We start from the raw sequence: 27757 nt of genomic DNA, 5'->3' as shown, positions 1-27757 counted from the left end.
CAGGTTCTAAAGTGTATATTATTGACCGAAAAAACAGGTTTTAGGCTCACGTTTAAATTCTGTTTATTAATCAATAAACACACCACACAGAACCATTTGCTTCATCATTTCGATAGTTTTTTAAAGCGAAAAACATAAATAAAGGGAATAATAATAATAAAAGAGAAGATTTTTGGGTGTGTGTAGCAAGTAGGTACATAAAAAATTACATGAATAAAAAAAGATTTGTAGAAGATGAATGATGCACAATAACTGACTATATCAGACATATTAAAATGTTTCATTCTCAAGTGGATAATGACGATATGAATATACTAACTATAATTTGTTATTCATTTGTTATCGCTTTACAAATTTATAATACATACTTGTGAATCATTGAGGATTTCTAGATGCTCGCCTTTCCTAAAACTGAGATCCTCGTCCGTTCTGGCATCATAATCATAGAGAGCTACAAATATTTTAGCATTTGTATTAGGTGGTTCAGGTTCCGGTGGCTGTATTGGCTGAATTGGATTAGGATTAATGATTGTTGGAATTGTTGGTGGATCATCGATGGGAGTTGCTTCGATTTTCGGTGTTTCCGCTCGTTGCTTTCCGAAACACTTGCCCATTTTCCTTAATCTCTATAATTCTATCTTTATCACTTTTTAGATACTCAATTTTCCCGAGAAAAAAAAGAAAATAGTTCTTGAATTTTTTTCACTTCACAACTTTTCTTTCAATTTATGGGCGAAACAACTTTCACTACGAAAAAACTAGTTGTGCGTCACGAATTTTAACATTTCTATAACATAGATTCGTTTTAACTTATCATTCTTACACAAATTATACAATTTTCCATTAAATTTTAACTTGGAAAAATCTTAAAAAATTGCTTCAAATTTTTCCTTAAATTAAGGGGGATTATAACTAGATGTTTTCAATTTCTATTTGAGTCACGTTCCCCCCATGAATCATATAAATTTCCCGTTTAAACTAAATGACCGCATAAGATATTTAACTACTCGATTCTATAACGTACTTAATTACCAATGTATCCAGACAACAGGCTTGTTGTTAAATATTTTTAATAAAAATTGCACAAAACGGTTTAAACCTTTATTCCAAAACATTTTTCATTTTTTCCTGATCATAATTTGAAAAAACTACAAAATTATTATTTTTAGAAACATTCCTAATAGATTTCGGTAACAAATTATTGATATAATTAAAAGATAACTTTACAACGGAGTCATCCAAAATGGTACAATAGTAATAAATTAATTTATTTCAAAAATCAGCAGAAGTTACCTTTTTAAAATAAAGTCATCACTGATAACGAATTTTCATCTTCTGCGCGGGCTATCAGTTTATGGATAGTTCTCATTGAAATAAAATGGTTAATTAATTTTTTTCACAAAATATAAATTGAATTTTTAAACTCGTCTAATAATATTCTAAAAGGAGTATATATACAAAACCTGTGTTTAAAAGAATCAAAAGAAAATTGAATATACTGAATGATGTGCGGAAGTTCAATATGGTAGTCAATAATAGGCGGTTGTTTATATTTTTTTGCGAACAAAAGTGAATTTTTAAAATAATGAATTTAGGTTTTTCTCAAATAACTATGGAGACGTGCTTATCGACAATTTGCGACAGCTGTGGAAAGCAGTTTTCTAACGTTTATACGCTGAATGCACACAAGAGACAAGTTCACGAAAACAAGAAACCCTACGAATGCATAAAATGCACAAAATCATTTTCAACAAAATATAAATTAAATAGACACATACAAGGTATTCATTCTGATGTTAGGGATAAATTTTGTGAGATTTGTGGACATGCATTTAAAACGAGAGAAATGTTAATTAAGCATCATCGAACTCATTTTAAAGGACCTTTTACTTGCCATGTATGTAATGAAGTTTTTAAATATAAAGCAAGTTTTGATCATCATTTTAAAATTAAGCATGAAACTAAAGAAACTAGTGAATTAAAGACTACTGATAAAGTCAAAAATTATGAATGCAAGATATGCTTTAAAGTATATAAAAACTTCAAGTCTCTTCAAAATCATGAAGAAAATCATAGTAAAGGATCTGAAAATAAAGCCAAGAGAATAAAATCTGCTGTAGAAACCTTCATATGCTATGTCTGCAATAAAAATTTTGATCATAAACAGGATTTTGAAATTCATCTGACGTCTCATGAAGACGATTTAGAATATGGAATAGAGGATATGATAATCAAGGAATCGCCTGACATCGATAATACTATAGAACAGGAATCTGTAATGGAATATGTACAAGAAGACAGTTTAGATGCTGTAGATATAACAATAAAACAAGAACAACTACCAGAAATTATGGATGGAGCTTCTCAATCTTATGTAGAAGATAATGAAACTATAAAGAAAGTTATAAAAGAAGAAAATGGAAATATTGAATTTGAAAATATTGAACAAGAAACTATGAACTTATATTCATTGGACTTTAAACCTAAGCAAAGGATAAAGAAGGATATTTTAGAGAAAATTGTTTGTGATATCTGTGGAATGCTGTTTATGAATAAGTCTCATCTTAGACGTCATCATGCAAGAAAACATCGCGACAAAAGCGATTACAAGTACGAGTGTGATATCTGTGCTGTTAAATTTTTACTCCGATACGATTTGCAAAGGCACATGATCAAACATAATTCAGTCCGTGACATAGAGTGTCCACAATGCAAGAAACAATTTAAAACCAAATCATCATTAGACTGCCATATCAAATCCATTCACGATAGAAGTAAATTAGAAAAGCAATTTGTTTGCAATATTTGTTCACGCTCGTACTTTCATAAGCGACATTTAGATTATCATACAAGGTAAATTAAGAGCTAAACTAAATGACTGTTTAATTTTGTACTAAATTTATACTTTATTACTTTCTCAAACATTTCATTACTATAAAAATACCTTTAAATTATTATATTCTAGGAAACATACAGATGATCGAAGATATGGATGTGATAAATGTGATAAATCGTTTTTATACAGTGATGCAGTAAAATGGCATCAAATAAGAGTTCATAAAGAACCTCCTCCCTTCGTATGTAATCTTTGTCATAAAAAATTTATCCATTATAAGACTTATGAAACGCATATAAAGGAGCATGACGAAGAGACCGGATCATTATCTGTGACGTGCCCAATTTGTAAAAAGAAGATTTCCGAAAAACGGCATTTACCCAGACACATTCGTACACATTTAAAAAAGGGATTCACCTGCCATTACTGTCATGAGTCATTTAAAGAAAGATTTCAACTCACAAAGTAAGAATTTTTTATTTATATTACTACGCTATTGTGCAAGTTGTTCTTACATTAAATTTCAATTACTTCATTTTCAGGCATTTATTGCAATGTGAAGATAAGCATAATAAAGAGGTGGAAATTATTTATGAAACGTTTGTTGAATAGCAATAAAATAGTAACAACGTGGCATCGAATAAAATATGAAAATTAAATGGTTTTGATTTTTATTTTAAATTGTAGATTTTTCAGCCTGCCTCTTCATAATTATTTGCTAAATTGTCGAACCATCATTTCATCAATTGCATTTAAAGCACATTCTCTTTCATCATCATCTGTTAACTCAAGGAGCTCAATAAAGTCATGTAAAGTTTTCTTCGTATTCTTTAGAAATTAAGTTAAAATTAATGATACTCAAAAACAATTCGAAATGAAAATATAAACTTACGATTAAATATTGTAGTAATGCTTTTGCAGGTGATTCTAAATTGACCCATTCCTTAATACGATCAGCCATATCCATTCTAATAAGCCATACTTTCCAACTATCATTCTTATTGAAGATTTCACAAAGTTCTTGAAAGCATTTATCATCTAAGATTTCTTCTTTTGTATCGCCATAAAATGATGATATTAATTCAATAATATCTTCAGGCAATTTGTTTTTAATCGATAACTCCATTGGATTCATGCCTTCATGACTTTCAAGTGTCAAGAGTGTCTTATCGGTTGCAATTAAGAGTTTAATTAACTCTTTATTTATGGTTTCATTAAGTAGGGCAACATGAAGACACGTGAAACCGTTTGTAGGGTTCTTTTTCAAAACATTTCCTCCATGACTTATCAACATCTTTGCTATTTCAATATTATTATTTAACACACTTAAATTTAATGGTGTATGACCATTATCATCAAACTCATTCATATTTATCGATTTATTTGTGTCCAATAATTCTTGAACCATTGCAAGATTGTTTCTTTGAACTGCTAAGTGTAAAGGAGATGAACCAAATGCATCAGTTTCATTGACATCAACACCAAATTTAATTAATACCTTGATCAAGCTAATATAGCCCAAATTTACTGACAAATGTAATGCATTTTGATCAATTTCATTCTTTGATTTGAAAATTTCAAATAATTTGTACTTCACGAGAATTAACACAAGTTCTTTTATATCATTCATTGTTCCATATTGTATGACATCAATTAACAAATTTTCATCTCTATCCTCAGCAGCTTTTATCAGTACCATCATCATTTCATGAATTTTCTCATCATCATATTTTTCCTTAAACAGCTTCATAATCATTTTTAGTTTTTCAAGTATTGATAAGTTTGAATGATCAATGGAATCTCGGTTCATCGATTTTGGTGCATCAATTGCCAGACCTAAATAATTATTCCAATCCATGCTGTATTTTTCAATATCACTTTCTTCTATATTATTGAGAGAAATGTCTTCGAGAGTGATACTCATTAGGAAACTCCAATCATTTTCATTTTCATGATGTTGATTCTGTTGCTGATGATGTTGTGTATTCTGATTTATATCATGTGTTGAATGAATATTTGTGGACGATTGTGGTGCAAAGAATGGTTGATTAGAAGTTGTGAAATCTCCAACAACTGTTGGAATTACAGTTTCATCATGTGGACGTTTTCTTTTATTTTTGTTATGACTATTAGGTTTATATATAAATTCCAATGGTTCACTTGTTTGCTTATCAGTTGTTCGAAACAGTTGAATAAATACTTTTACAGTTGTCACTAAAAAAACATGTTCATCATTAAATTTAGAGCTTTCCGAAAAATGTGATTTTTCCTTTCTCACCTATGTTAGCGTTTTTATATGGCGGAGTCTTAAAAACAATTCCAAATTGATGGTGTACATCGGATGGGCTGAATTTACCACAACTATCCCATATGACTTTTCCTTCAGGATCGCCATTATCCGTCTCAAAAAATCTCACTTTTATTGTTTCTATTCAAATGTTCAAAGTTAAAACGAATTCAATTAAATATTATTGTAGATGTATGCTTACGTTTATCAACTTTGCTAACAAAAATGAAAACTTCTTGATTTCCATCAGCTTCACTGGTATGTGTGGACATTCTACAAATTTTCAAATCTCCAACTTTTGCATTTTTCTTATTATTTATAACAGTACTGTAAATTGGACCACTGATTTTTATCCATGTATTATCATAACTATTTTTCATAAAAGCTGTATATCCCAAACGAACTTGATTAATGTTTGTCTTTTTAATTAACTTCACAGCATCAGCAAATAAATGTTTGTTTTCCTCTTCGGAAAGCTTGCGATTCTGTTCATGTTGCTTCTCAGCTTTTAATTTTTCAAATAATATATTTTTCATACAGTCTCTTTTAGTTTGTATAATCCCCAAACCTTGAAAACTAATGAGTTCAAGAGAAAGAAACAAAAACATAAAGTGAGCTTTCAATAAACTTTCAAAAGCTTTCTTCATACTTACACCGCTGTATAATCATTTTGCTTTGAAACTTCAATATAATGTGGATCACAGTTTTCAACATCACCTATACGCATAATTAATTTATGTGGATGAAGAGCATGCACCTCTTCATTTGGTTCAAATTGATATAATGAGCACTTGATCAAGAACTTTGTTTGATCATCAAAACTTTCTGCATTTAATAATTTTACAGTAGGGTAAACTTTTTGATTTTTGCTGTGTGGTTTGGCTTGTATCATGCCATGTGGCCCTTGCATTTCTGTCTCATAACGAAATCGGAAAATTGTTTTTGGTTGTTCAATTATTTTAAGTTCGGGCTTTGCTACTTCTTGGAAATTTGTTGTACCTGTTGAATAATAGAGTAAATATAATAAGGAATGCTTTAAGTATATGAGATTATTTGTAGATGTAAGTAATTTATTCTGAAGCTCTAAACAAACTAGCACAAATACTAATAAACATGCTAATAAGAAAGTAATATGAAAAAAGAATTACTTACAATATTTATCGACATCAGATGATGCGGAAATTGAGGGAGACGGGAATGAAGTAGTATACGGTTGCGGCATTGTAAGATAATTTGTGGGATTTCCCAATGAGTTTCCAAAGCACTGAAAGTTTGTGTCTGTTAAATGGGATAAAAATCGCTTAAGTTATGAAGAAGTAAAGTGCTTAAAAAGTAAATTACTGTAATAATTTGGTGCTTGATCGACCATATTTTGATTAACATTTGAAGTATGAAATGGCGAGTCATGTCCAGAATCCATTGATGTTGATGAACGTGAAGAAGGTGACGTGTATGGATAAGAGCTCATAAAACTTGAATCTACGAAAATTAACATTAATTTTTCCAGTTAATTAACTTTCAATGCATATCGGGGAATATCATAAATAAAATGCTGATAAAAGCTTAAACTGTTTTTATATGCCGAAGCATCGATAAAGGAATAGGAGGAAACAAATTTATTGACTATTCTTATCAGAACGCGATAGGTACGAATAAATAAAAAAAGAAAAACATTTTCTCAGAATTTTCGTGCAATAAAATATTTTTTGATATTAAATATCCCATTTATAGACACAGCAGCAATTTTTTTTGCAAAAATTTATTTATTCCAATTTGATAACTTTTCAATTTTTCAGCCACTGATCACTTTTATTTAATATTTTTTACCACTTGTCTTAGATTCATCCTTTGCAAAATCCCACAAAAAATTCTGATCACTTAAATTCATTTTTTTGTTCTTTGTTTAAACACTGAACTAAACTGCATAAAATGACACGATTAAATGAGACATACAAAAACAGAAACAAAAAGCAACTTGTTGCTTCTACTGACAAAAATCTATTGAATTGTATGTGAAAAAAGAGAACTTTTTAGTTCTCTTCTCTCGCATGCAAACGTTATACGACAAATGAATAAGTGATGTAATGAGTCTTATCATCGATGCTAAAATAAACACCACATCATTTTTTCTCAATGTTTCTTTGTCCTAACGTACTTACACAGCAGTCAACAAATTTGATTATTTAAAATTCACGATGCTCCACTAATAAAAATTATTTTAAAATTCAAAAGAGCACAAGCCTTTTGCATTTCAACGTTGTGAAGGAAAAGCACGTTCTAAAATCAATTAAAGAAATATGATGTACAATTTTTTTTCTATGGTGATTCCCGAAATCGACAACAAATGTATTAATGATACAAACACATGTTTAGTCTGTTTATGATGATGATAAGTGTATGGTATAAAAGCAATTGAGAGATATAACACACAACGATATATTACTGAATGTGAAGAGAAGAAAGACCGGTATATATTCAGAACAAGAAGGAAGAGAAAAAAAACACTTCTCGACTGATTCATCGGAACGTGAATCCACATGTTGGAAATTCCCGCAAAAAAATTATTTTAATGTACAGCAAGCAAGTAAACAAGAAGAGTTAGACTGGATTTTTGGGAAATTTTAGTTTTTTTTTACCCCACTCGCTCTCGGCAATTTTGCACACATCAAATGATTGTCTTATAACACTATACATTCTCTTCTACTTTCCACTTTTTCTTCCATCCAAATATTTTTTGTATATAATTAGCTTCTTTTCACTACAAGCTTTCCTATTAAACTGTTGCGAAATTTAATTTGTTTGTGAAATAAAAAGTTTACTGATAACACTTTTAAAAATAAATGTAATCTAAGGGAGTCCCCGAATGTTAACGTAAGGAAGCATATAATACTTCAACTTTTTGACACATTTACAGAATTTTATCAGTCATGTATACGAATTTTTTTGCTCCTAATCATTTAAATTTAACACATAAAAACTGATTTATTAGGTGGTCTAAGTCTATGATAAAGGCACGAATTTATTTTAATAAGATGTGAATTTATTCATGACTACTCATACAGTCTTTTAATTTAATCTGAAAAACGTCATGAGGAAGAAAAAATAAATTTATTCACATTTCAATGGGATATTCCCAAAACTAAATCTCGTGTTAACTGGAATTTGAAATTCATTTGAAAAGTTAAATCGATTCCTTGAAAGTAGTCCATAAATTTTGTTTGTTGAGAATGGGGAAGTTTAGGATGATATTTCCTTCATTAAGATATTCAATCTTGAGGTTATTTAGATTCTAGAAATTTGCACCAAACAGCACGTTTCGGGTAATTTAATTTTTCGACGTTCATTTGCACTCAATGAAGGTCAACAAAAGATTATTTACGAATTCAGATGAAATAAAATAAAGACATATTAAATTCTCCGAATATCTACAGAATAAAGCATTAATTCAGTATTGATGTGGAATGTATTTGGAAAGTTTTTGACTTTTTCAAAGATTTTGCCTTTGACTTTGCAAACGCAGAAAAGTTACCTTTGTCTTTAAACTGACTTTGAAAGACTTTTTTTGAGAGACCTTGCCTTTACATCGCCTTTCCAAAATTTGCCTTTTACAAAGTCAAAGGCAAGATATCAACACTGCTGCTTTAATTTTAAAAGACAACTTCAAATAAACGTGACTTAAAGAGCTTTCAAGCACCTTTTGTATGACCTTCTTAAAATATTAATTGAACAATAAGAAGTGATTGGGGAATATTTATCTAATTTTTTCTTCGAAATGTAGCGTGGAGATTTTAAATTCATTTTTAATTAGCTAAAATAAATTGTTATAAGATTTTTCGTAGTGATTACTTCTTTTTGAATAATTATCAATGTTGATCTACGTGATTCCAATGTTCTCAATGACCCATCGTTCACTTATTATGTTCTTATTTTAGAAGGGAAAGATGGGTCTGTAAGTTTAAACAAAATATGTAACAAAATATTTGTCACATAGGCATTAATCCTAACAGACAAAGAGGCCGCTTTTAGGTACCATAGTGGTCTTTCTGTAAAATGTATAATGCATTGCATGTTAGAGCTATTAAATTATAATTCGCATTTCCATAAAAATAATTTAAAGGCACGTGCTACGATTTAAATTTTTTCATCAAGGATCTTCCTAAATAAACTAATAATCATGACTAGCGTAATTTTATGGAGAAAACGAAGAAAAGTCAAAACGAATGTTAACATTTTTCAACTAATTCAGCACTTTTTTTATTGAATTTGTCTTTTAAGGATTTCAAAATTAAAATCAAACTTCATATGAGAATTAATAATTTGTTTCTAGGTATCTATTTCTAAAAATTTCATTTTCTAATAAAAGATATATCTCAAAGTCATACATTTAATTATTATTTTGAGAATTGAGTCTAAATCTCAACAGGCTAAAATTTTGTTGCGTCTTTATTAAGTGTAATAATGTCTATAATTCAAGTATTTAATTGATATTTATGCTTCAGTTTTTCTTACGAATTGAGGTTCTCTTCATAGTTTTTTGGTCTTGAATTAGAACAAAATATTGGTATTTTACAATAAGCACTGATTCACTTTGATCACAATTTTTAATTTCTTCAGTGCCATGTATTTAATTTTGTTCAAATTAAGCTTAATACCATTCCTTATATTCGACACATTTTATAACAAATATGATTAGAAATTTTGACTAAAGGCCTTTATATCCAAAAAATTTTGATTAATAATACCAAATAATACATTTAACACCAGTTTTTAAATAAAAATAATCTTACAGTATTTGTGTGTGTGCTAGATCTGATGCTATATTAATGAAAAAGAGATGAAGAGGACCTCAATTTGAAATATAAGATAACAGAAATGATATATAATTGGTAACTTAAAATACATAGGCTAAATATATACTTTTTTTTTAAAAAAAACATGCAATAGATTCATGTTCACTTCAACATCATAAGATCATTAATAAGCGTTTAAAAATAAATTTAAAAAATTTTCTCATCAATTTTTTTATGTTCAATTTTTTATAAAAATTTGTTACCGACTAATGTTTTTTATTTAGTAAATTTTTGCTATAAGAGGCCAATTTTACTGAATTTTTTCAGATTTCGTTTACTTTTAAACATGATAATATTTTTTAAAGCATTCGATTCGTCTTTTTAATATCAAATTGTATACTATGAACATTGTGTTAGGCAATTTTTGAAATTCCATAATTCCAATTCTAAGGTAATACATACAATCAACATCACATCATATTCTCAATCACGTAATTTGAACAAAATATATTCTAATTATTTCTACAATATCCACACGGCACTTATTATGGTGTGAATTTATATTGACATTGGTTGGATAAGAAAAGCAGTCATTTAATTTTCCCAACAAGATCTTTCTGTTTTTTAGTTTTTCCTAACTCAAGAATCATTCATGGATAAAAGGTTTTATGACTAAATATTCACCGTGTAAGGCACAAGGCTTGAAAATCCTTAAAACATTATTTCTTTTGCTTTAAAATAACAGAAATGACATTTTTTTTGTTCGTTTGAATTTCCTATAAAATACCGTTTGGATACAACGAAATGTCATAAGCATACTCTATTTTGACATAAGTTTGTAAAGAGCAGCAATGAAATAGTTATATATAGCACTACGAAATTTCCAAACGAATTTTAAAATTTGAATACTCAAAAAAAGTGAAAATAAATTTACCATTTTTGAAAGATCAAGTCAGTGTGAATATGCTGTCTTTTCTTATATATTTTTTCCATAAAAAAAATAATGAACAAAAAGTTTCTTTTTAAAATCGCGGAGCTTAATTAATTTCATAATTCACAGCCCTGACCATTCAAAATGATCATCAGTGACTCAAACAACTATTCAATGAGTTTCATTTCCGGTAACATAAATGTTTTTTTAAATTTGCTCCTATTTTTTTTTTTTTTTCCAAAGGATATGTAGTCTCCTACCTATGGTTAATAATATTCTAAGTAATTTATTCGAAATTCGTTACAAACCAGCATTGCATTGAGTTATATTTAAAACTTTTTCCTTTAATGGCATCCTTTGCGCTGTGTCAACTTTAATTTCATCGAAAGGAAATTCTTCTCGGGAGTATGACAGTTTATAGTTAGGTTCGTAACAAAGTTATAAAGTTCTTGCATTTCAGGCGGGGGTAATTGATGTTGAGAAATCATTCCTCTTGCACTACATTTGTCTTTACTAAATTGATAAAAGAAAAGTGGATGATGAGTCCGTTTTAATTTCAATTTTTCGGCAACAAATCCGGTAAGATAAACGTCTTCAAGATGAAATAAAGGAATTGATAAGCTTTCATTATAAAGAGATCTTGCTGTTTCTACGGTGAATACATAAGCTGTAATAAATAAATTGTCAAGTATTAATCATCAAGTCATTTGGAGTATTTTTAATGCTTACCGGTTCCACTAAGATAGTCTGGATATTTTGTACCGCTAAACATATAATTTGGTGCATACCATTTAGATCGGGGATCTAAGATCTTTTTTGCATTGCAAAATTTGTAGCCGAGCAATAATTGTTTGGATTCTGGCAAACGATTTTTCTTCTTCGTGACAAAGATGGTTTCCTTATCATAAAATGATATCGTGGACTTATAAATCGGCAGCGTACCACCAAGCAATATGTGAATCAAATTCGGAACATTTATGAACGTGTCGTCGTCACATTTCATGATGTACTTTACTATTATTAGAAATAAAATAGTCAAGTTAGCACATATTTTGGGATATTGAGTAGCTTACAAATTCGTATGGATTGAATAAAAAACTAAATTATAATATACTTTGTATCATGTAAGTAACATGAGATAACAAGTTAAGGGACAAAATGATTATATTCTTAAAGCATTAAAAACAAAAGTTGGTAATAAATAAACAAGTAGTGTAAACATTATTAGCGTGTAAAATGTCAATTAAAATGTCGCTAGATATCAAGCTGTTGCGTTATCTAAACATACCTTTATCAAAACAATTATTCCTCACCCACTTAAGCATAAGAATCGATTTTAATGTTAGGTTGTTGTAACTATCTAGGAAATTCTCTTGAATAATATCACCTTGAAAATGAAAGAAATGGAATTAATTCACTCAATAAAACGAATGCGAAATGTCAATTAGTATACCATATTTTTCATGTTCGTAGTTTATGACCGATTGCTGTTCATCAGACATTTCAGTCGGTGAGATTCCGAGAAGAAAGACTACGCTTACTCGAAAATTTGCAAATTTAACAAGTGTTTGACTAGAACCACTGCTATTGTCTATTGACTGCTGTATGAGAATAAAATGATTAAAAACTTGACGTATGCATGTATATGAGATGTTACTTACTTCTGAATATGTTTTCCAATCTTGGTGATTAATACTTAAATAACTAGCATTATGCGATCCATGAAATTTATCAAATAGTTTGTAATTAAATTGAGATGTATTTCCCCATGTTTCGCGTATAGTTTGCCGAGCATCAAAATTATCTGCTGATGAGCAAACGACGATGAGTAACAGGAGAGGATCCTCGCTTGCATGACAAACATTAGAGTCGATCAGTGTTGTATTGAGATTTGGCAAAATATAGTCCGCTATGTCTCTTGATGTATTTTTAGACCATCCTGCAACTTCCTTCTTTATATTCATTTTAACGTTGCTAAAGATAATAAGGTGTATGAACAGGAGTAGCACAAAAATCGAAGAAAAAATTAATATCCTGTGATGTTTCATTCTAAAATTATTATTGCTATTGTATTTTGGGAGTCTTCGCTTTAACGATGTACTTTTCTCTAAAATTAATGGTTCGGATTCACTGCTATTTGCCGAAGAATCAATTTGATTAAAATCAATTCTTTGCATTTTTTCAAGGTTTGATTTATGCGATTTCTTCATGCTGTATGTTTCGATGTATATTTAATATATAGCACATATTCTTAGACAGACTAGTTATGTTCTCAGCGCGGCTTGACAATTGACACTGGTTTTATTTTAACGAAATTAAAACAAAAAGAAATAAAATAATAATAGGAAAAAATCCGAATTTTAGAAATTGAGAAGGCTTTGTTCGCATAGCAACTTTTTGAACTTTGTGTTGTATGCTTTATGTTCTTGATGCCTTCTGTGATTAAAGCTGCTTCACGACTATCCACAAAACTATCTTTTTGCACTTTTTTATTGAATTTAATTTTTGTGCAACATTTTTGTGCTTAAAATTTGCCTTGTTTACTTTTTTAACCAATCAAAGCAACAAAAATTAACTTTAATGATTTAATAATACTTTTTGATGTCAATTTGTTTATCAGCTCTTATTTATTTCTACATCAAAATATCTTACAGTAACTAAATGTCTAACTTTAGAAAATTAAGAAAATCTAAAATAAAATTAAATGAATAATCCGCGGCTTATAAAACTAACCAGTATAGATGCAGATTACTCATGACCGATGAAAACGTCTTTTTCCTACATATTACATAAAAATCGAAGTGTAAAGGAATCGACTAGCTTCATAAAAGTTCGTAGAGTTTAATGCAAAAGCAATGAAATTTACAAAATTCACTTCAGAAAGCTTAAATTGAAGGATCATTAAACGAATGAGACATCCAGTAGACAAAGTGTGTCAAAAAAATAATTTTTTTTTTCGCTAAAGGATAATAAGTTAAAAATCAATTTCCAACGAAAATATTAAGTTTCAAAAGATTCTATTAATTTTATTGGATTTTCCTTGCGAACAATTAAGCATGGGCGCATTTACGTCGCATTCGGCTGTAACTAAAACATTTGAAAAGAACCAGCAATACATTAATGAGATGAATAAGCTGAAGGTATGAGTTAATTTATAGATTAAAATAATGATTTCACTAATCTTTACATAACAATGATATTATAAGCTGGAACGATGGATTCAGTTACATGCTCAAATGAAGCAAAGAGAAAAAGCACAGGAGATTGCAAAGAATAGAGAGCTGTTCATTTGGATGAGTGCATTCTATTTAATCGCTGGAAGTGGGATTATGTCAAAGTAACATTAATTACGCATTAAATAGATTATCTTTTCATTACATGATGTTTTTCCTTTATAGATTCTTTCGAGTTAAGCGTCCTGCAGTGCTTTCGCCTTTAATTCCAATGAGTTTTGTTTTATTATATTATGGAGATTTAAGTTATGGAACTAAATTGCATCGAATTAATTTAGAGGCGGAAATGATTATGGAACATGAAAAGGAACTACTTGAGTTTCCTTGTGATTTACCGACTGTTGCATCTATAGACTCTGCACGTATCGAGCTTGACGAAGAAAGTCGTTTACATCCTCCGCATGTCTAAACGGTTATTTATCCGTTTTTTGAATATGATAAGTGACAATATCTAGTCGAGTATTACTGTGTTAAGTACGTGGTTTTCAAGCATTTCTTAAAAAGTTTTATCAGCAATTGCTTCTGAGTGAAATTAAGTGTAGATTTATTAATCATTCCACGATTGCAGTGTCTTCAAATCAATATATTCCTTTTTGCATTTCATTAGAACTTAATTTATTTAAGATTTCTTATCAAATTAGATAGTTAATAGCATTTAAGATTGCACTGTAAAGAATATCAGACACATCGTGTTTATCGTATAAAAATCGTTACTTTATATAAAATCTAAAATTATGTGTGTTCACAGTTTAACTGATTATAATTAAATACCTAACATTCTAAAAGATCACCGAATACGAATACCTAGTTGTAAATTTTAAAGAAATAAATTGAGTTTAATCAATTTAATACTTAAGACTTTTCCTTATAGTTCGTCTTTGGAATTATCTCGATGTTTGAATGAGCTGAGAATGTTTAACTTTTTAGTAAGTTCCTCGACTTTCTTCTTACTCAATTTATCTTTGAGCAGTTTGGCAATTCTTTCTTGTTGCTTGTTGACGAAATCATCACCTTTCTCGATAATTCCCTTCATTAGTACTGCATAGAACTTTGATAGACTCTTTTCCTACATTTTTAAAATATACGTTATAAAATTAGATCATGCATGTTAATTAATAACACAAATATTACCTCTTCACAGTCAATTTTTCCTATAACTTCTTCTACTTGCTTTAGAATTTCTGGACGTTGACTTTTCTGTATCATGAACTTGTCTGTCATTTCATCTAACTTTTGATTACATCCTGGCGCTTGAATATATACTTTAGAATGTTCTTTGAGGAACAAAAATAGCTTTTCTGTTGTGATATCTTCTTGACCTGTAAATGTATGAAAATTAATTTTTTAAATTGCGTGTGTAATTAAAATTATCACCTCTTTCAAAATGGATCGGATTGTCCAAATCATGATCAATGAACAGCTTAATGACAGGAAATGATTCTACTTTAATATCGTATTTATCTGCTATTTTTTTGTTCTCAAAATCTCCGTAATCTAAAATTTCCGTTAATTAAATTAATAATTTTATCTCATCCAATTGCATCCTTTAACTTACCTTTTACGCTGATCGTGCCAATCAGAACATCCGGATGACTGTTTCCACTCAATGTCTTATTATTAATTGCTTGTGAAAATGCTGAATATGCTTCATGATTGGGGCCGTAAGGGAATGCAACATCAAATTTGATTCTGTTGAAAGAGTATTAGACATTAAAAAATATGCATTTATTAAATAAAAGACTTACAAAGCAGTTCTGAATTTATTGATGGTTTTAACAAAAGTCAATTCGTCCAAATCAATGCATCCCGGGCAACAAAATGTTAAATTTATTAATGAAAATACAAAAAATATTACTCTGATCATTCTTCAAACTTTCAACTGATTCCTTCGGATGCTCAATTGGTAATGTTAAAGTACACGTCAGTTCGTAAGTTAAATAAATGCAGATATTAACGATAAGACTAATTTTTTATTTTGACAGTAACAGTTAGATGCCAAAAAATTTGAATTGCTGAAAAGTGAACAAAAAGACGCAAGATGCAAAGCTACCGGGGCTAGACACTTTCTGCTTCCTTTTTGTTTTCTGCCTCAAAGAGTAAGTTTTGTAAATTTTTATAAATTAAGAGTTTGTGCTTGCAAAATAATAGTTTAATTAAATTAAATATGCATATTAACTTCTTAACGTTATGCTTTAATAGCATAACATCAAGTTTGCATAAAATATCGGTGATAAAATGAGCAAAAATGCTTAGAAAATATTTTCTCGTGTAATGCTGCACGCGGTTACAAAATGAACCTAGTTAATTCAAAATGTATTTATTGTTCTTGCAAGTATAAAATTCTTACTAATTAACTTAAAATGATTATAAATGAGTGCCATACTGAATGCATTTTAAGATGAATACTTTCTATGATTACAAAAATTTTTTGGTCTATATAACCAAAAGATCCAGTAAACACATTACTAATGGATTCTTTCATTTACTTTTAGGAAAATGGCATCGTCTCATCTCAACTGGTTGATCGTTCGCGATCACAATTCTTTCATGCTTAAGCAGCGTAATATTCCTAAACCATTCAGTAAGGTAAATATTCAGACTATAGTATTTTATTAATAAAATTTTCAATGATGACTTTTAACCAACCAAGATCGCTGAAATTCTTTGAAGATAACTTTGCTACTTCTGATTTCTTTTTAAACTAAGAAATATATTTATCATTATTCAAGCAAATATACTAATGGTTTTTCTTATTTGTAGGAACAAAACAACCTTATGAATGTTAGCACATTCCGTTATAGTGGAATTGTACATCCACACACAATCGGAATTACTCCATCAGTAGACAAGAAAGGAGTCATTTTCGCATACAAAAAAGCAAAGAAAATGGTACGTAACTTAAAAACTTTATTAAATCATTAATTTATTTTGTGATGAATCACAGTTCTGATAACAGAATGATGACCACGTTGTCCACTACCCCTTTGACTGATTATATTAACATACATTATGTATTTAAACTAAAAATTAGCAGAATTAGATACTAAAACTTTCATTTTGTCTTTTTGCAGTATAAACCAGCTGAAAGCACTGGAAGAATCACTTTCAAATCAGGACAGAAACGTACTTTGAAGAAAGTAAAGAATGTCATTCAATCAAAGAAATACCGTCGTGATTTACAACAAGTAGCATTGAAACGTGTGAGCGCAATCTATCGTTCACAAAAGACGAAACCAGCAAAGAAGAAGGGAGCTGCAAAGAAAACCGAGTAAATTAATTTTGTGCTCTACTGTTTTTTCAACAATAAAACATCATCTTAAAAATTGAAAATTTTTGTTTAATTAATTAATGTGTTTATTATGAAATTTATCAAAAAATCGATAATTATTTATTAGATTTCTTTCTTTATAAAACAACTTATTCTGATTTACAATGCGAGTATTACTTGATATAAAAAAAAGTATATGCTCACATAGTGAGCAACAAAATTTAACGAAATGAAATTCCATATTTTCTAGCAACTTGAGGTGAATGAATAGAAGCTATAGACAATAGCAATGGTATATCATTAACAGATAAATTTAATGTATTAGTTAATGTGTTTAAGGAACAAAATTCCGTTTCCATAAGAAATGATGCGAGAGTTTCTGAATGTAGATACATTTCTCGTAATTTTGATTCAATAAATGAGAGACATTGATATACAGAAACACCTGAGCTAAACATGGCTTGAACACACTCTAGCATTGAGGCAATAAGCTGTGACATTCCAATAATACCATTTGCTGTATTATGTGATGGCAGTACATTTGAATGGGATGAAATTAAACGTACTTCCCATTTATCAATATTTGCTACAATCGCGACATTTTCGGCATGTGATTGCTCCAAAACGGCGGAATGAGAGGAAATCATCAAGTCTTGCTTCAATTGCAGCTCCCATTTTAACGGTGCAGAAGTTATGCCCTATAAATAATTAATAAAATGAGTAAGATTTGGATCAGCTTTGAATATTCAAAATTTTATATACCTGTAAAATCATGTCGGAAATGTAATGATCTGATGTAGACGTAAATAATGATGATGTAAATCCAGGTTTAAGAATTTCATCCTGAACACTTTGTTTCTTAACATTATCAAGCATGGGGATTTCTACAACCTTTATATCATCCTCAGATTTCAATTCTTTGTATTCATCTAATCTTTGGAGATGCGAAAAATTTGAGGATGAAGATTCAGCAAAAGATTTTTTCTCAGATGACATTAAATAATTACTATCATGTGATTGATCACTTGAGAATTCAAGCTCTGTTGCATTTGAGGGTGTTTGTAGGTAGTTTAAGTTGCTTCCATTTTTACAGCATTCACAGTCCTCGTCGGATTCACTACTGTCAAAAGACTGTAATGTCCCATTTGAAGAAAAATCAGATTTTATTTGACTGGAACACGCTGCACCTTCTCGTTCTAGTTTCATGCCTTTTTCAAGAATTTCAAGCTCGCTAAATTCTAAATTCTTACTTTTCATATAGTTTGTTGCTATTTGTGGATATTTCTCAAAATTAAACTTAACTCCGGAATGTTTTTTATTATGCTTACAAGTTTTTTTCTTTGCACCACTACTTGAAATTTGAGTAGATGATGTGCTCGCCTCATCATTACATGTTACAAGTGATTGCAATGATGGGCTTGTTTTTAAGCCAACAAGCTTCTCATTATCTCCTAATACGAACACGACATTTCCATTGGCACTCTCCTCTTCCACGTTTTCAGATATTAATTTTAATTTTTCAATCTTTTTCTCGTCGTGAATGTGCTGTTTATGTTTTGCACTAATCCGTTCTAAATGCTTTATTTGCTCCAAATTAAGTGCTTCCTTAAATTGATTTTTCTCCCAAAACATCTTCATAACATTTTGTGCACCACCCAGACTATTTTCCGTTATTAAATTAGACAGACTTATAAAGTTATCAAGCTGATTCTGTAAATCTGTATCATCATCAAATTCAATTGTTTCTTCAATGCCATCATTATCGGGTCGTGTAACAGTTAATTTTATATGATCACCAGTCAAGGGTAAAATATTTTTCTGATATTTACTCAAATATTGTCTATCTTTAGCAGACATTTCAATTCCTGTATCCATACTTTTGTTACCTATTCTAAGTTCTTGCTTTACAAAACGTGAGTCACGAAATGCTAAAACTTTTGGAATATCATTCATAACATTCTTCTTCAGTATTTTCATCAACAATCTATATGCATCGGGATCAAGATCACTAAAGTTTTCTATCGTTGGCTTCTCATCTTGTTCTATTGTTTTACTAAGATCTTTAACCGTTGTTGCTGTTCTCGTTAATCCTCCCGACTTTTTCATACTTCGAAAGCTTGAATTACTTGAACTTGGTGGTTGAGTTTTAAGACTTTGAAATGTTTTTCTCTGATTGAGTTGATGATTAACGACTTTATTGAGTTCATCCTTATCAAACACTTTTGTGTGTGTATTTCTTCTAATTTCACTACATCGAATGAAATAAGTCAGAATATTCAGCAGTCTTTCAATTGTTCTCACGTTTGTATCATTTCCACATATGATTGTTTTACTTAATTTTATTGGATTCGTTATTGCACCATAAAGATCACCTAACTGTGCCCATAATGCATTATATGGATAAATTTTGGAGATTTCTGATAATTTCAAATTTTCTTCTTCTATGAGTTTTGAAATAAATGGATTTGTCCCATTCTTATTAAGTGTTTCTCTAACATTTGAGGTCATTAGAGGTGCCACTGTTCCTACCCATCCCAGATGATGAGTTAATACTGCCGTTAATAGTGTACTAATAAAACTGTTTAAATAAAAGAAAATCTATTAATTAATATAAATTTTACTGTGCATATAGACTTACAAATTTGTATCTTTGGTATCTGCTGTATTTAATAAATTGCACAAGTCATGCATAAATTCATGAGCTATATTGTTTGAATTTTTAACGCCTGTACTAAGACTAAGCCATATTGGGCTCACAATTCGTGGCGCAGAAAAAAGATCCACCAACCATTGAGAAGTTATATGCCAACTTTTGATCATCAACTGTGTAAATTTAAAAACAATATAATGACATGTATAAATTTGGAATCAACAAATGTACTTACTTGGAGAAAATTCTGTCTATTGATGTATGCATTTTCAGCTGATGTCCTTAATCTATAAATCATTTGTTCTAATAACGCCATGTGCTCTGAACAAAACATCAACATTTCATGCTCCATACACTCACTCATATTAATACATACGGCAACGGCCAATCTAGGTCGTTTTGTGCGATGATGTAATGTTGATGAGTTTGATGATAGTGCATCGCCACTTGTAGTCTTTCTGCGCGTCTCTACAACCTCACTATTTCGTCTTAATTTTGATACACAGCCATCACTTAATCCGACAATATTTGAGGCACCAGTTACGGTGTAATAGTTATTTTCGATGATATTAGACATATTTTCCGTTATTGTTGATACATTTTCAAATGATGTCGATAAGTTTTTCATGATACGTCTATTAAAATGTCCAAATTCACAACTTGGATATTCTGAAACTGATGATGATATACTCATCTTGCGACTGTATGTTTCAATATCACTATAAATTGATGCAAGACTAGATCGTGCTGATGAATAAGGATACCGTTGTTGTGCGGCCCACACTTCAGAACTATTGTACCCAGAACTATCTCCTATACTTTGTGAAATAAATTTAAAATCATCATTGTCCAATGATAAGGCAGTCGGAACATCTAATGGATTTGTTTTCATTCCCATATTGTTGGTACTTTCGCTAACAGAAAATGAATTTAACGAATTCGTCTCGGATATTGAGCCACTGATTTCACTTATTAAATCAGATCCATAGTTTGAAAAGTGAGTGTGAGCCGAGGATGAATGAGTATTTGTTGACGAAGATGATGCTGAAGAATATGGTTGAACAGGAGCAAGAAAAACTTGTGAGCACAAAGTTCTAGTTGGCGAATGTAACCAATGAACTTTAAATGACGTTCCACGAAATGATATTGCAACGGAACCAAAGACCATCTCAGCAATTTGATTGAAATCTTGACTTGGACGTCCATACTGTTGATTTATTGGATATTAATTTTTTTTTAAATTATATATTTTTGCATTAAGCACACATACTTTATATGGTTTTCCTTCATAATACTCGATATTATTTTTATCTAATTTTAGTGGCGAAGGCTTTGTTTGTGTAGCTGATGAATTCAAAACAGTGTGTTGTTGTTGCTGTGATTGAATCGGTGTTGTTGTAACAGGTTCGATGGCACTAGAATCGAACAATAATCGCCTGCCTCGCCAATCGCATTCCCGGAATAATAAGATTCGTACTTGATCCTTACTGAATGGAAATTGACTGAAATGAGACAAAAAGAATATTTTTTATTTTTTGAAAAAAAAAAGGTTCAAAAGCTTAATTAAGGAAAATATTGAAATGTTGGCTGAATAAAGCTTAATTTCAAACCTTTTCTTGGCTTTTCTACGAAGTAACCAATTTTTAATACGATACATTCCACGTCTGTATCCTACAGAAATAGTTTTAGAATTGCAAATTTTCGTTCATTTCCTAAATTTTCGCGATATCTAAAGCGTCAATTAAGGTTTCGCAAAGTTATATATAAACTATAAACACCTCCTTTTCACAAGTAATGACGTCAATCATCATTCATCAATTTACAATTTTAGTCAATGAAAAGCTTCTTTCGTTTCATTTCTTATACAAATAACTTTTAAGAATTCCTTTTTTTCTCGCTAAGTCTTTAAATGACGTCATATAAGCGTACGTGAGGTATTGAATTGTTTGCTTTAGCTTTTTTCCCATTGATAATCAAGTCATTATTTTACATCAAATGTGGGTAATCTTATCTACGTATTAGCAATTATATACATATTTTTTTATTTGATCTTGATTTGATTCTTTTAAGAAAATTTTCAAGTGCACAGTCCTTCTCTGAAGTTCTTTATTGCTCTGATAAATTAATCGTGTGCCTACTCAAAATACGAAGTAATTACCATTCAAATATCTTGTGCGACTTATGCGCTCTTGTTCCTAGTATAGCAAAAAGTACTTTTAAATGTAAATAAATTCTGTGTCATTCATCTTTTCTATATTGAGCGAAAAGTCACAAGATTTCTGGTTTTATAAAGGTAAAAATATAAACGAGAAAAAAAAGTCCACCTACAATTCTTGCACATGTAGAACGGTCATGGCAGAACTGACATATTGTTATTTCCTCCACACACATTTATATCTGCTTTGTTACGTGCTTACTTACTGCGTAAGAATCACATGAAAACAATTAGTCTTGTAGTAAATTTAAAAATACTCATCTATCATCATTTAGCTGTCCAATTTTTCATCAAAAAAGATTAAACTAGATTACATTACTTATCGATCGCCTGTAAGTAAGTGAGTATGTTATTATTTACTCTTTTTATAGAAACGGATCGAAAATATTGCTGATATTTCACATATATTGACAGTGATATGGAAAAGTCACGATATCCTATCTAATAAACCTTTTTTACACGTTCATGTTAATTCGATTCACGTCAAAGAAGTCAGTATCATTTCTAAATTTAACAACAACTCTTCTTCATTTTTTCATTTTTACTTGTCACATTTAATTTGTACGTTTAATCAAATTCACGTGCTCATTCTTCTTTCTCTTGTTGTCATTTCGGTACATACATTGTGCTACTCATAACAAGAAATGTCGATAAACAAGCAAGTTCGTTGAGTAAAGATAGATTGGCGTCTATTTTTAAGTCCTTATAACGTAATTATCTAGCATGCTAGGCAAATTCTTTCTTTATCTTTCGTTCACCTATTTTTTTAAAGAATTAATAGGATAATAAAAATAAGTCTAACTGGTATTTTAAGTACTTGAGTTGGATTGATGCAATTAGAGCACGAATTGCATTACTTACGTATGGTGATTTTAATCTTTTAAACGCTAAAAATTAGCGAGTTGTTGATGAATTGGTTAATTTTTTTAATTATTAAATTCAGAAATCAAAGACTGTTTTTGTAATTATTGTGAATGCGACTTTACATAGTTCAATTATTTTGAATATCATATAGCCGTTACAATTTGAATATTTTTTTGTACGTTAAAATGCTTTTAATTTACTCATACTCAATATTTGAGGAATGGGAACCAGTCACATATAAGAAATTATGATGAATTTGGAATTTTTCTCTTTGTTCTATCTTATTTGACGCTATTTGTTGCTCAGACGTAAAAAATCAAAGAAGAAAAGAGGAAAAGCTGTAAATGATCTAATTCTGTACACATTTTCTTCCTTCTGTTTACATGAACAAAGTCTTGTGATGTGAAAATGAACAAACATATATAAAAACTGTTTGTCGGAAGATGATAAAAAATAACTCTCAAGCCTGGTTTTTTCATCGGCATCACATGATTCCAGTACAAACAATTAACAAAAATCGACAAACAAATTTTTCAGTTCACTGTAGTTTTTTCATCATTTCATCTACACACATATGATTTGGGAATTCCTTTACGATATTTCTCGCTTTTCTCTACCTTAATTTCATCTACAAACTTTTAACTTTGAGATAGCTTTGAACCTGCTACTTTTGTCTTTCGAATAAAATATTATCAGACATTAATTTATCTATTTAATCCTCATCGGCATTCCTTATCATTCCCTATTCAATTAGCGGTATTTCTTTATGCATGAAATGTGGGAAAGTCTTATTTAATGCAATAATAATAATCTGATGGCCATAAATGAAATCAAATGATTAATAACGTTCTTATAGGTACGATAAAAAATCTTTAGGGTATCTATTAGGAGATAAGATACAATAAGTTTGGAATATTTTTGAGTAATCGTGACTACAAGTTGGATATGACACATAAATTATTTCATCCTTTTGTATTCAGGCATAAATGTGGTATAAATGGGCTGAAATTTGATAATTTCATGTTTACTGTCTCATATTAGTTATATGAGAGTATTGTAAATCTATAATTATCATGTAGCGTGTGATTTACTATCTATATACATGTACTGCTAATTATTAATAGCTTTGTAAATACTCGTGTTATTTTTGAATATTTTAAATAGAACAAACTGAGATTCTGTACTGATGTTCCACAAAAATGTGTCAGATAATTGAGATGCTCATTACGAAAAAATTTTAAGGAAGTTTCAGGCTTGTCTAGTTATTATTCTATTGATATTTTTAAACTAAACTAAAATAGGACAAAGAAGCTAAAAACTTAGCCGGAAGGCGATGTTTATGAATGTTCAGGAACGCTGAATTGTCATTTCAAGAATAACAAAAACGAGACTTGAATTGATTTTGATGCAAATATTTCAAGTCAACTTAGTGATGTAGGAAAACAGGATTTATTTATGTTTTTTTTTTTAAATTCTTTAAGCTATTACGTCTATGATGTTTACGACTAATATTTTTAGCGCTTCTTTAAATAAAAGACGCTTATAATTTCACTTCGATCGGTTGGCTGGCTGAGTGAGACGCGAGATATCCATATCCAGATATCCTAGAGAACTCGGATTTAGACCAGTGGAATGTTAATAATTCTAAACCAAGCAATCATTGAAAAAATCAAAATTTCAATTTTTCTTCAGTATCATTTAAAACAGAAGGAGCATAGAATTGATCACTACGACAAAATGCGCCAAAGTCGCTCGATAAGATCGAGTTCTTATTTTTTTATGTATGCATAGGTTAGAAAAAAATTGTTGATTATCAAATCTCTTGCATGTACCGATGAAAAGGGATTTCAAAGTTCAATAAAACTTTGATAATTGAACCTGGTTTTCATGGAATTTTCGACATTTGAATAGTAGTGCAAAAACTTGTCGTAAATTTAAAAAACTTATTTTTCCCAGAATATATTGACTTTTAGAATTGAATATAAAAGTTACATCTTTTATATTCATGGATTGAGGGGATTTCACCATTATTCATTGATTTCATGATTTTGCGTTTTGTGTGGAATTCACGAGATAAAAATTTCCAAATGAATAAAACAGGAAGAAGTTTTGACTTACCTTGATGATGTATGTGATGATGATGGCTTGACGGATTTTCTCTTGTTGAAAAGTTTATTGAATAATGCCATTATTATTATTATTTTAACTTTAATGCAACTTATCACATCTTATGAACTATTTTAACCACACGTCCTTGATGTACTTATGCTCCTTACAAATTTCAGTTTTATTCACTTGAATGATTTTATAGTTCTTTCTCTTGATGTTTTCATAGTAGTTTATTGTTTTTTCTAAAACCTTTTCTATATTTTTAAATTGGATATAAGTTATAGTCTGATTTTTCAGTTTTTTATATCACTTTAATTGAATTAATATATTTTTTATGTTTCAGTTAATTTTAACATAACAACATAAGCAACTTTGTTGTATTAAAAATTTAGAATCTGCAGGAGTTTTGTAGGAAGCTGCTTATCTGAAATAATACAAATAAAACACATGTCTTTTACTTTTGTGATCAATCACCATTGATATAATTATTTTGGACATATGCAAAGGAGGAACCGTAAATAAGATGACATAAAAGCATTAGTTCCAAAAGGAGTGTGTGCAAACTTTTACTCAGAGTTGCGATGACAGGTAGAGGTAGAGGTCGACAGGCGAACCATGTGACAGGTCAGGTCTATGATGGAATGAAAAAACTGACCTGTGATAGGCCAAATAAATCTACCTGTCAACAGGTAACGATCTATGACAGATGGACTGTTTCCGTTGTCCTGTCATAAATTGCAAATCTACTATTACTGATATCGAGTAAATTTATGTAATTTTAAAAGTTTAAGCTTCAAAAGAAAGTTTCTTAATTATTAACGACAACAAATGCACATCTCGAATGTACGTGAATTTATATGGAATAATAAAACCTTCGCACACTATTAATGAAAACCATGTGCTTCACACTAAAAAGTATTAAATATTTTCTCTTCGTTCGCGGGGACGAATTAAATGAACGTCAATTACAAATATTCATTCACATCTATACAATAAAAAAAAATTAAATTGCACGTCTACAAACTTTGTCGTTAAGTGCAATGATCTTGAAAAAAAGTAAACAATATTTTAAGCTATACGAAAAACGATTCATATCGAATATGCGGCGACGTCATAATTTCATAGTTCCCGAAATCACGTGTTTCTATTTTCAGCTTTAATCGACAAGCCTCAAGTCATATGATTTTCATCATTTGCAATGTTGTGTTGGTTCGTATATGAATCACGGTAAACAGGCTTGCGGCGATGTATGAGCGAAGAAAAGGAAGAAAAAAATAAATAAAGAAAAAAAGTTTCATTTACGACTCGATAGTCAGTGGAGTAGACAAATGTCGCACTGCTGTTTTTTAAGTTTGTTTTTTTGTTAATGTGATTACAGATGACACAGAATTATTTCCAACACTTAAATTCACAGAAACATTTGATTCAAGGTCACAATCTACAAATAATTGAACCGGCGTTGCTTATATGAGTCCAATCGATCGATCATTCAATAGTAACGTTTAAGTTTGTCACACACATCAATTAACAATTGGGCACTTAATCGCATTCACATGTTCATCTTATTATTTTATTTGCTTTTTTAGTCTGGAAAATTCCATTTAAGACTTATTTGTTTTTGTTGTTATTATTAAGATACACGATCAACTAAAACATTTTCGTTTCACATTTGCGTAGTTTAATTAAATTATTTACCTTTGTCGTAACTTTATAAACTGAATTTTAAATTTAATGTAGCTTTAACTAATCTTAATTTTGTTTATTATTCTACTTCGATTAATGATTAACTAAAATAATTTTTTTAGCATTAAAAAAGCACTTCCTATATGTGCTTTTATATTTAATTTAAGATGTTCACTCTTTAAATGTCTCTCGCGAAATGACAGCCGTTGCTTTAACTTTTTATGCCAGCTAGTCACAGAAACATTTAAAATTTTCTTTGTATGTTTTTTTACTCTCCCTCTCTCTCGTTTCAATTGGGTTAAGTATGTGTTGGAGAGATCTGAAAGCCCGAACGGAACAATATTCATACGAAAGCTACATGTTTTAACCAATTCAGATGACACAGAATCATCAAAGAACAAAGTATAAGTTGTGTAATAATATTAAGAATGATGTAAATTTTAAAGCAACAAAAATTGCTTCCGGCATCATTCATTAAGTCAAACATTGCAAACAAAAATTGCTTCCGGCATCATTCATTAAGTTTGTAACCATATTACAGTGGATTATCCTCATTTCGGATTATCACATTGAGAACAAACATTTATAGGTTTTTGAAGATATATTTTGTTTTTTGTACATATGTTTTCGTAACATAAAATTTATAGCAATGATTTCTAGTAATTTGACTGAAAAATGTAATTAATACAGCACACATTATTATAAACTGCATTTCAACTTTTAACTATTGAAGATATGAAATCGACAACAGTGTCGCAACATTACATATGTCACATAAAGCTTTGTAATTATGTTACAGTGTAACACATAAAGCTTTGTAACTATGCAACAGTGTCGCAACATTACATATGTCACATAAAGCTTTGTAACTATGCAACAGTGTCGCAACAT

At 29.9% G+C, this 27757-nt stretch overlaps 7 protein-coding genes and 1 long non-coding RNA gene across 14 annotated transcripts; 4 read left to right on the top strand and 4 right to left on the bottom strand.

Moving 5' to 3' along the window:
- Positions 1 to 1357: 1357 nt before the first annotated feature.
- LOC139094021 (zinc finger protein 84-like) lies at positions 1358 to 3495 on the top strand. Its single transcript, XM_070644894.1, has 3 exons — positions 1358 to 2853; positions 2966 to 3301; positions 3379 to 3495. Exons 1-3 carry the CDS (start codon positions 1586 to 1588, stop codon positions 3446 to 3448), a joined length of 1674 nt encoding a protein of 557 aa, XP_070500995.1. The 5' UTR covers positions 1358 to 1585; the 3' UTR covers positions 3449 to 3495.
- On the bottom strand, positions 2882 to 9811 carry Rel (nuclear factor NF-kappa-B family member relish). 4 transcript variants are annotated; one of them, XM_070644892.1, is made up of 8 exons: positions 9633 to 9811; positions 6465 to 6602; positions 6276 to 6401; positions 5777 to 6122; positions 5326 to 5699; positions 5115 to 5264; positions 3729 to 5050; positions 2882 to 3664 (listed from the first exon to the last, which is right to left on the bottom strand). In XM_070644892.1, exons 1-8 carry the CDS (start codon positions 9649 to 9651, stop codon positions 3548 to 3550), a joined length of 2592 nt encoding a protein of 863 aa, XP_070500993.1. In that variant the 5' UTR covers positions 9652 to 9811; the 3' UTR covers positions 2882 to 3547. The 4 variants fall into 4 exon arrangements, with proteins under 4 accessions (XP_070500993.1, XP_070500992.1, XP_070500994.1 ...); XM_070644891.1 differs by lacking the exon at positions 9633 to 9811 and adding an exon at positions 7760 to 7902; XM_070644893.1 differs by lacking the exon at positions 9633 to 9811 and adding an exon at positions 7283 to 7723.
- LOC139094026 (uncharacterized) lies at positions 7885 to 12875 on the top strand. The gene is made up of 3 exons (XR_011544747.1): positions 7885 to 7994; positions 10974 to 11034; positions 11088 to 12875. It is a non-coding gene; the product is annotated as an uncharacterized lncRNA (long non-coding RNA).
- On the bottom strand, positions 10050 to 13398 carry LOC139094022 (beta-1,3-galactosyltransferase 1-like). 2 transcript variants are annotated; one of them, XM_070644896.1, is made up of 5 exons: positions 12506 to 13398; positions 12298 to 12442; positions 12133 to 12231; positions 11574 to 11858; positions 10050 to 11511 (listed from the first exon to the last, which is right to left on the bottom strand). In XM_070644896.1, the coding sequence occupies exons 1-5, from the start codon at positions 13052 to 13054 to the stop codon at positions 11189 to 11191; spliced, it is 1401 nt and encodes a 466-aa protein (XP_070500997.1). In that variant the 5' UTR covers positions 13055 to 13398; the 3' UTR covers positions 10050 to 11188. The 2 variants fall into 2 exon arrangements, with proteins under 2 accessions (XP_070500997.1, XP_070500996.1); XM_070644895.1 differs by having other exon boundaries at positions 12298 to 12445; positions 12506 to 13397.
- A 185-nt stretch (positions 13399 to 13583) lies between these two features.
- LOC139094025 (plasminogen receptor (KT)) lies at positions 13584 to 14926 on the top strand. The gene is made up of 3 exons (XM_070644898.1): positions 13584 to 13984; positions 14051 to 14181; positions 14243 to 14926. Exons 1-3 carry the CDS (start codon positions 13901 to 13903, stop codon positions 14484 to 14486), a joined length of 459 nt encoding a protein of 152 aa, XP_070500999.1. The 5' UTR covers positions 13584 to 13900; the 3' UTR covers positions 14487 to 14926.
- Positions 14758 to 16087, bottom strand: wbl (endoplasmic reticulum protein 29-like protein wbl). Its single transcript, XM_070644897.1, has 5 exons — positions 15823 to 16087; positions 15633 to 15766; positions 15452 to 15571; positions 15209 to 15396; positions 14758 to 15143 (listed from the first exon to the last, which is right to left on the bottom strand). Exons 1-5 carry the CDS (start codon positions 15939 to 15941, stop codon positions 14943 to 14945), a joined length of 762 nt encoding a protein of 253 aa, XP_070500998.1. The 5' UTR covers positions 15942 to 16087; the 3' UTR covers positions 14758 to 14942.
- Positions 16088 to 16545: 458 nt separating this feature from the next.
- Positions 16546 to 17407, top strand: RpL28 (ribosomal protein L28). The gene is made up of 3 exons (XM_070644888.1): positions 16546 to 16663; positions 16838 to 16966; positions 17149 to 17407. The coding sequence occupies exons 1-3, from the start codon at positions 16574 to 16576 to the stop codon at positions 17347 to 17349; spliced, it is 420 nt and encodes a 139-aa protein (XP_070500989.1). The 5' UTR covers positions 16546 to 16573; the 3' UTR covers positions 17350 to 17407.
- An 85-nt stretch (positions 17408 to 17492) lies between these two features.
- LOC139094017 (folliculin-interacting protein 2) lies at positions 17493 to 27056 on the bottom strand. 3 transcript variants are annotated; one of them, XM_070644884.1, is made up of 7 exons: positions 26879 to 27056; positions 25193 to 25607; positions 21266 to 21497; positions 20231 to 21202; positions 19984 to 20168; positions 18108 to 19923; positions 17493 to 18043 (listed from the first exon to the last, which is right to left on the bottom strand). In XM_070644884.1, the coding sequence occupies exons 2-7, from the start codon at positions 25261 to 25263 to the stop codon at positions 17567 to 17569; spliced, it is 3753 nt and encodes a 1250-aa protein (XP_070500985.1). In that variant the 5' UTR covers positions 25264 to 25607; positions 26879 to 27056; the 3' UTR covers positions 17493 to 17566. The 3 variants fall into 3 exon arrangements, with proteins under 3 accessions (XP_070500985.1, XP_070500987.1, XP_070500986.1); XM_070644886.1 differs by lacking the exon at positions 26879 to 27056 and adding an exon at positions 26486 to 26816; XM_070644885.1 differs by lacking the exon at positions 26879 to 27056 and having other exon boundaries at positions 25193 to 26816.
- Positions 27057 to 27757: the final 701 nt, after the last annotated feature.

This window comes from Chironomus tepperi, unplaced genomic scaffold, assembly GCF_022539635.2.
Source record: "Chironomus tepperi strain 1889 unplaced genomic scaffold, CSIRO-AGI_Ctep_v1 contig_349, whole genome shotgun sequence".
NCBI lineage: Eukaryota > Metazoa > Arthropoda > Insecta > Diptera > Chironomidae > Chironomus > Chironomus tepperi.
The sequence above is the reverse complement of the archived record's forward strand: the minus strand, read 5'-3'. Positions and strand labels throughout refer to the sequence as shown.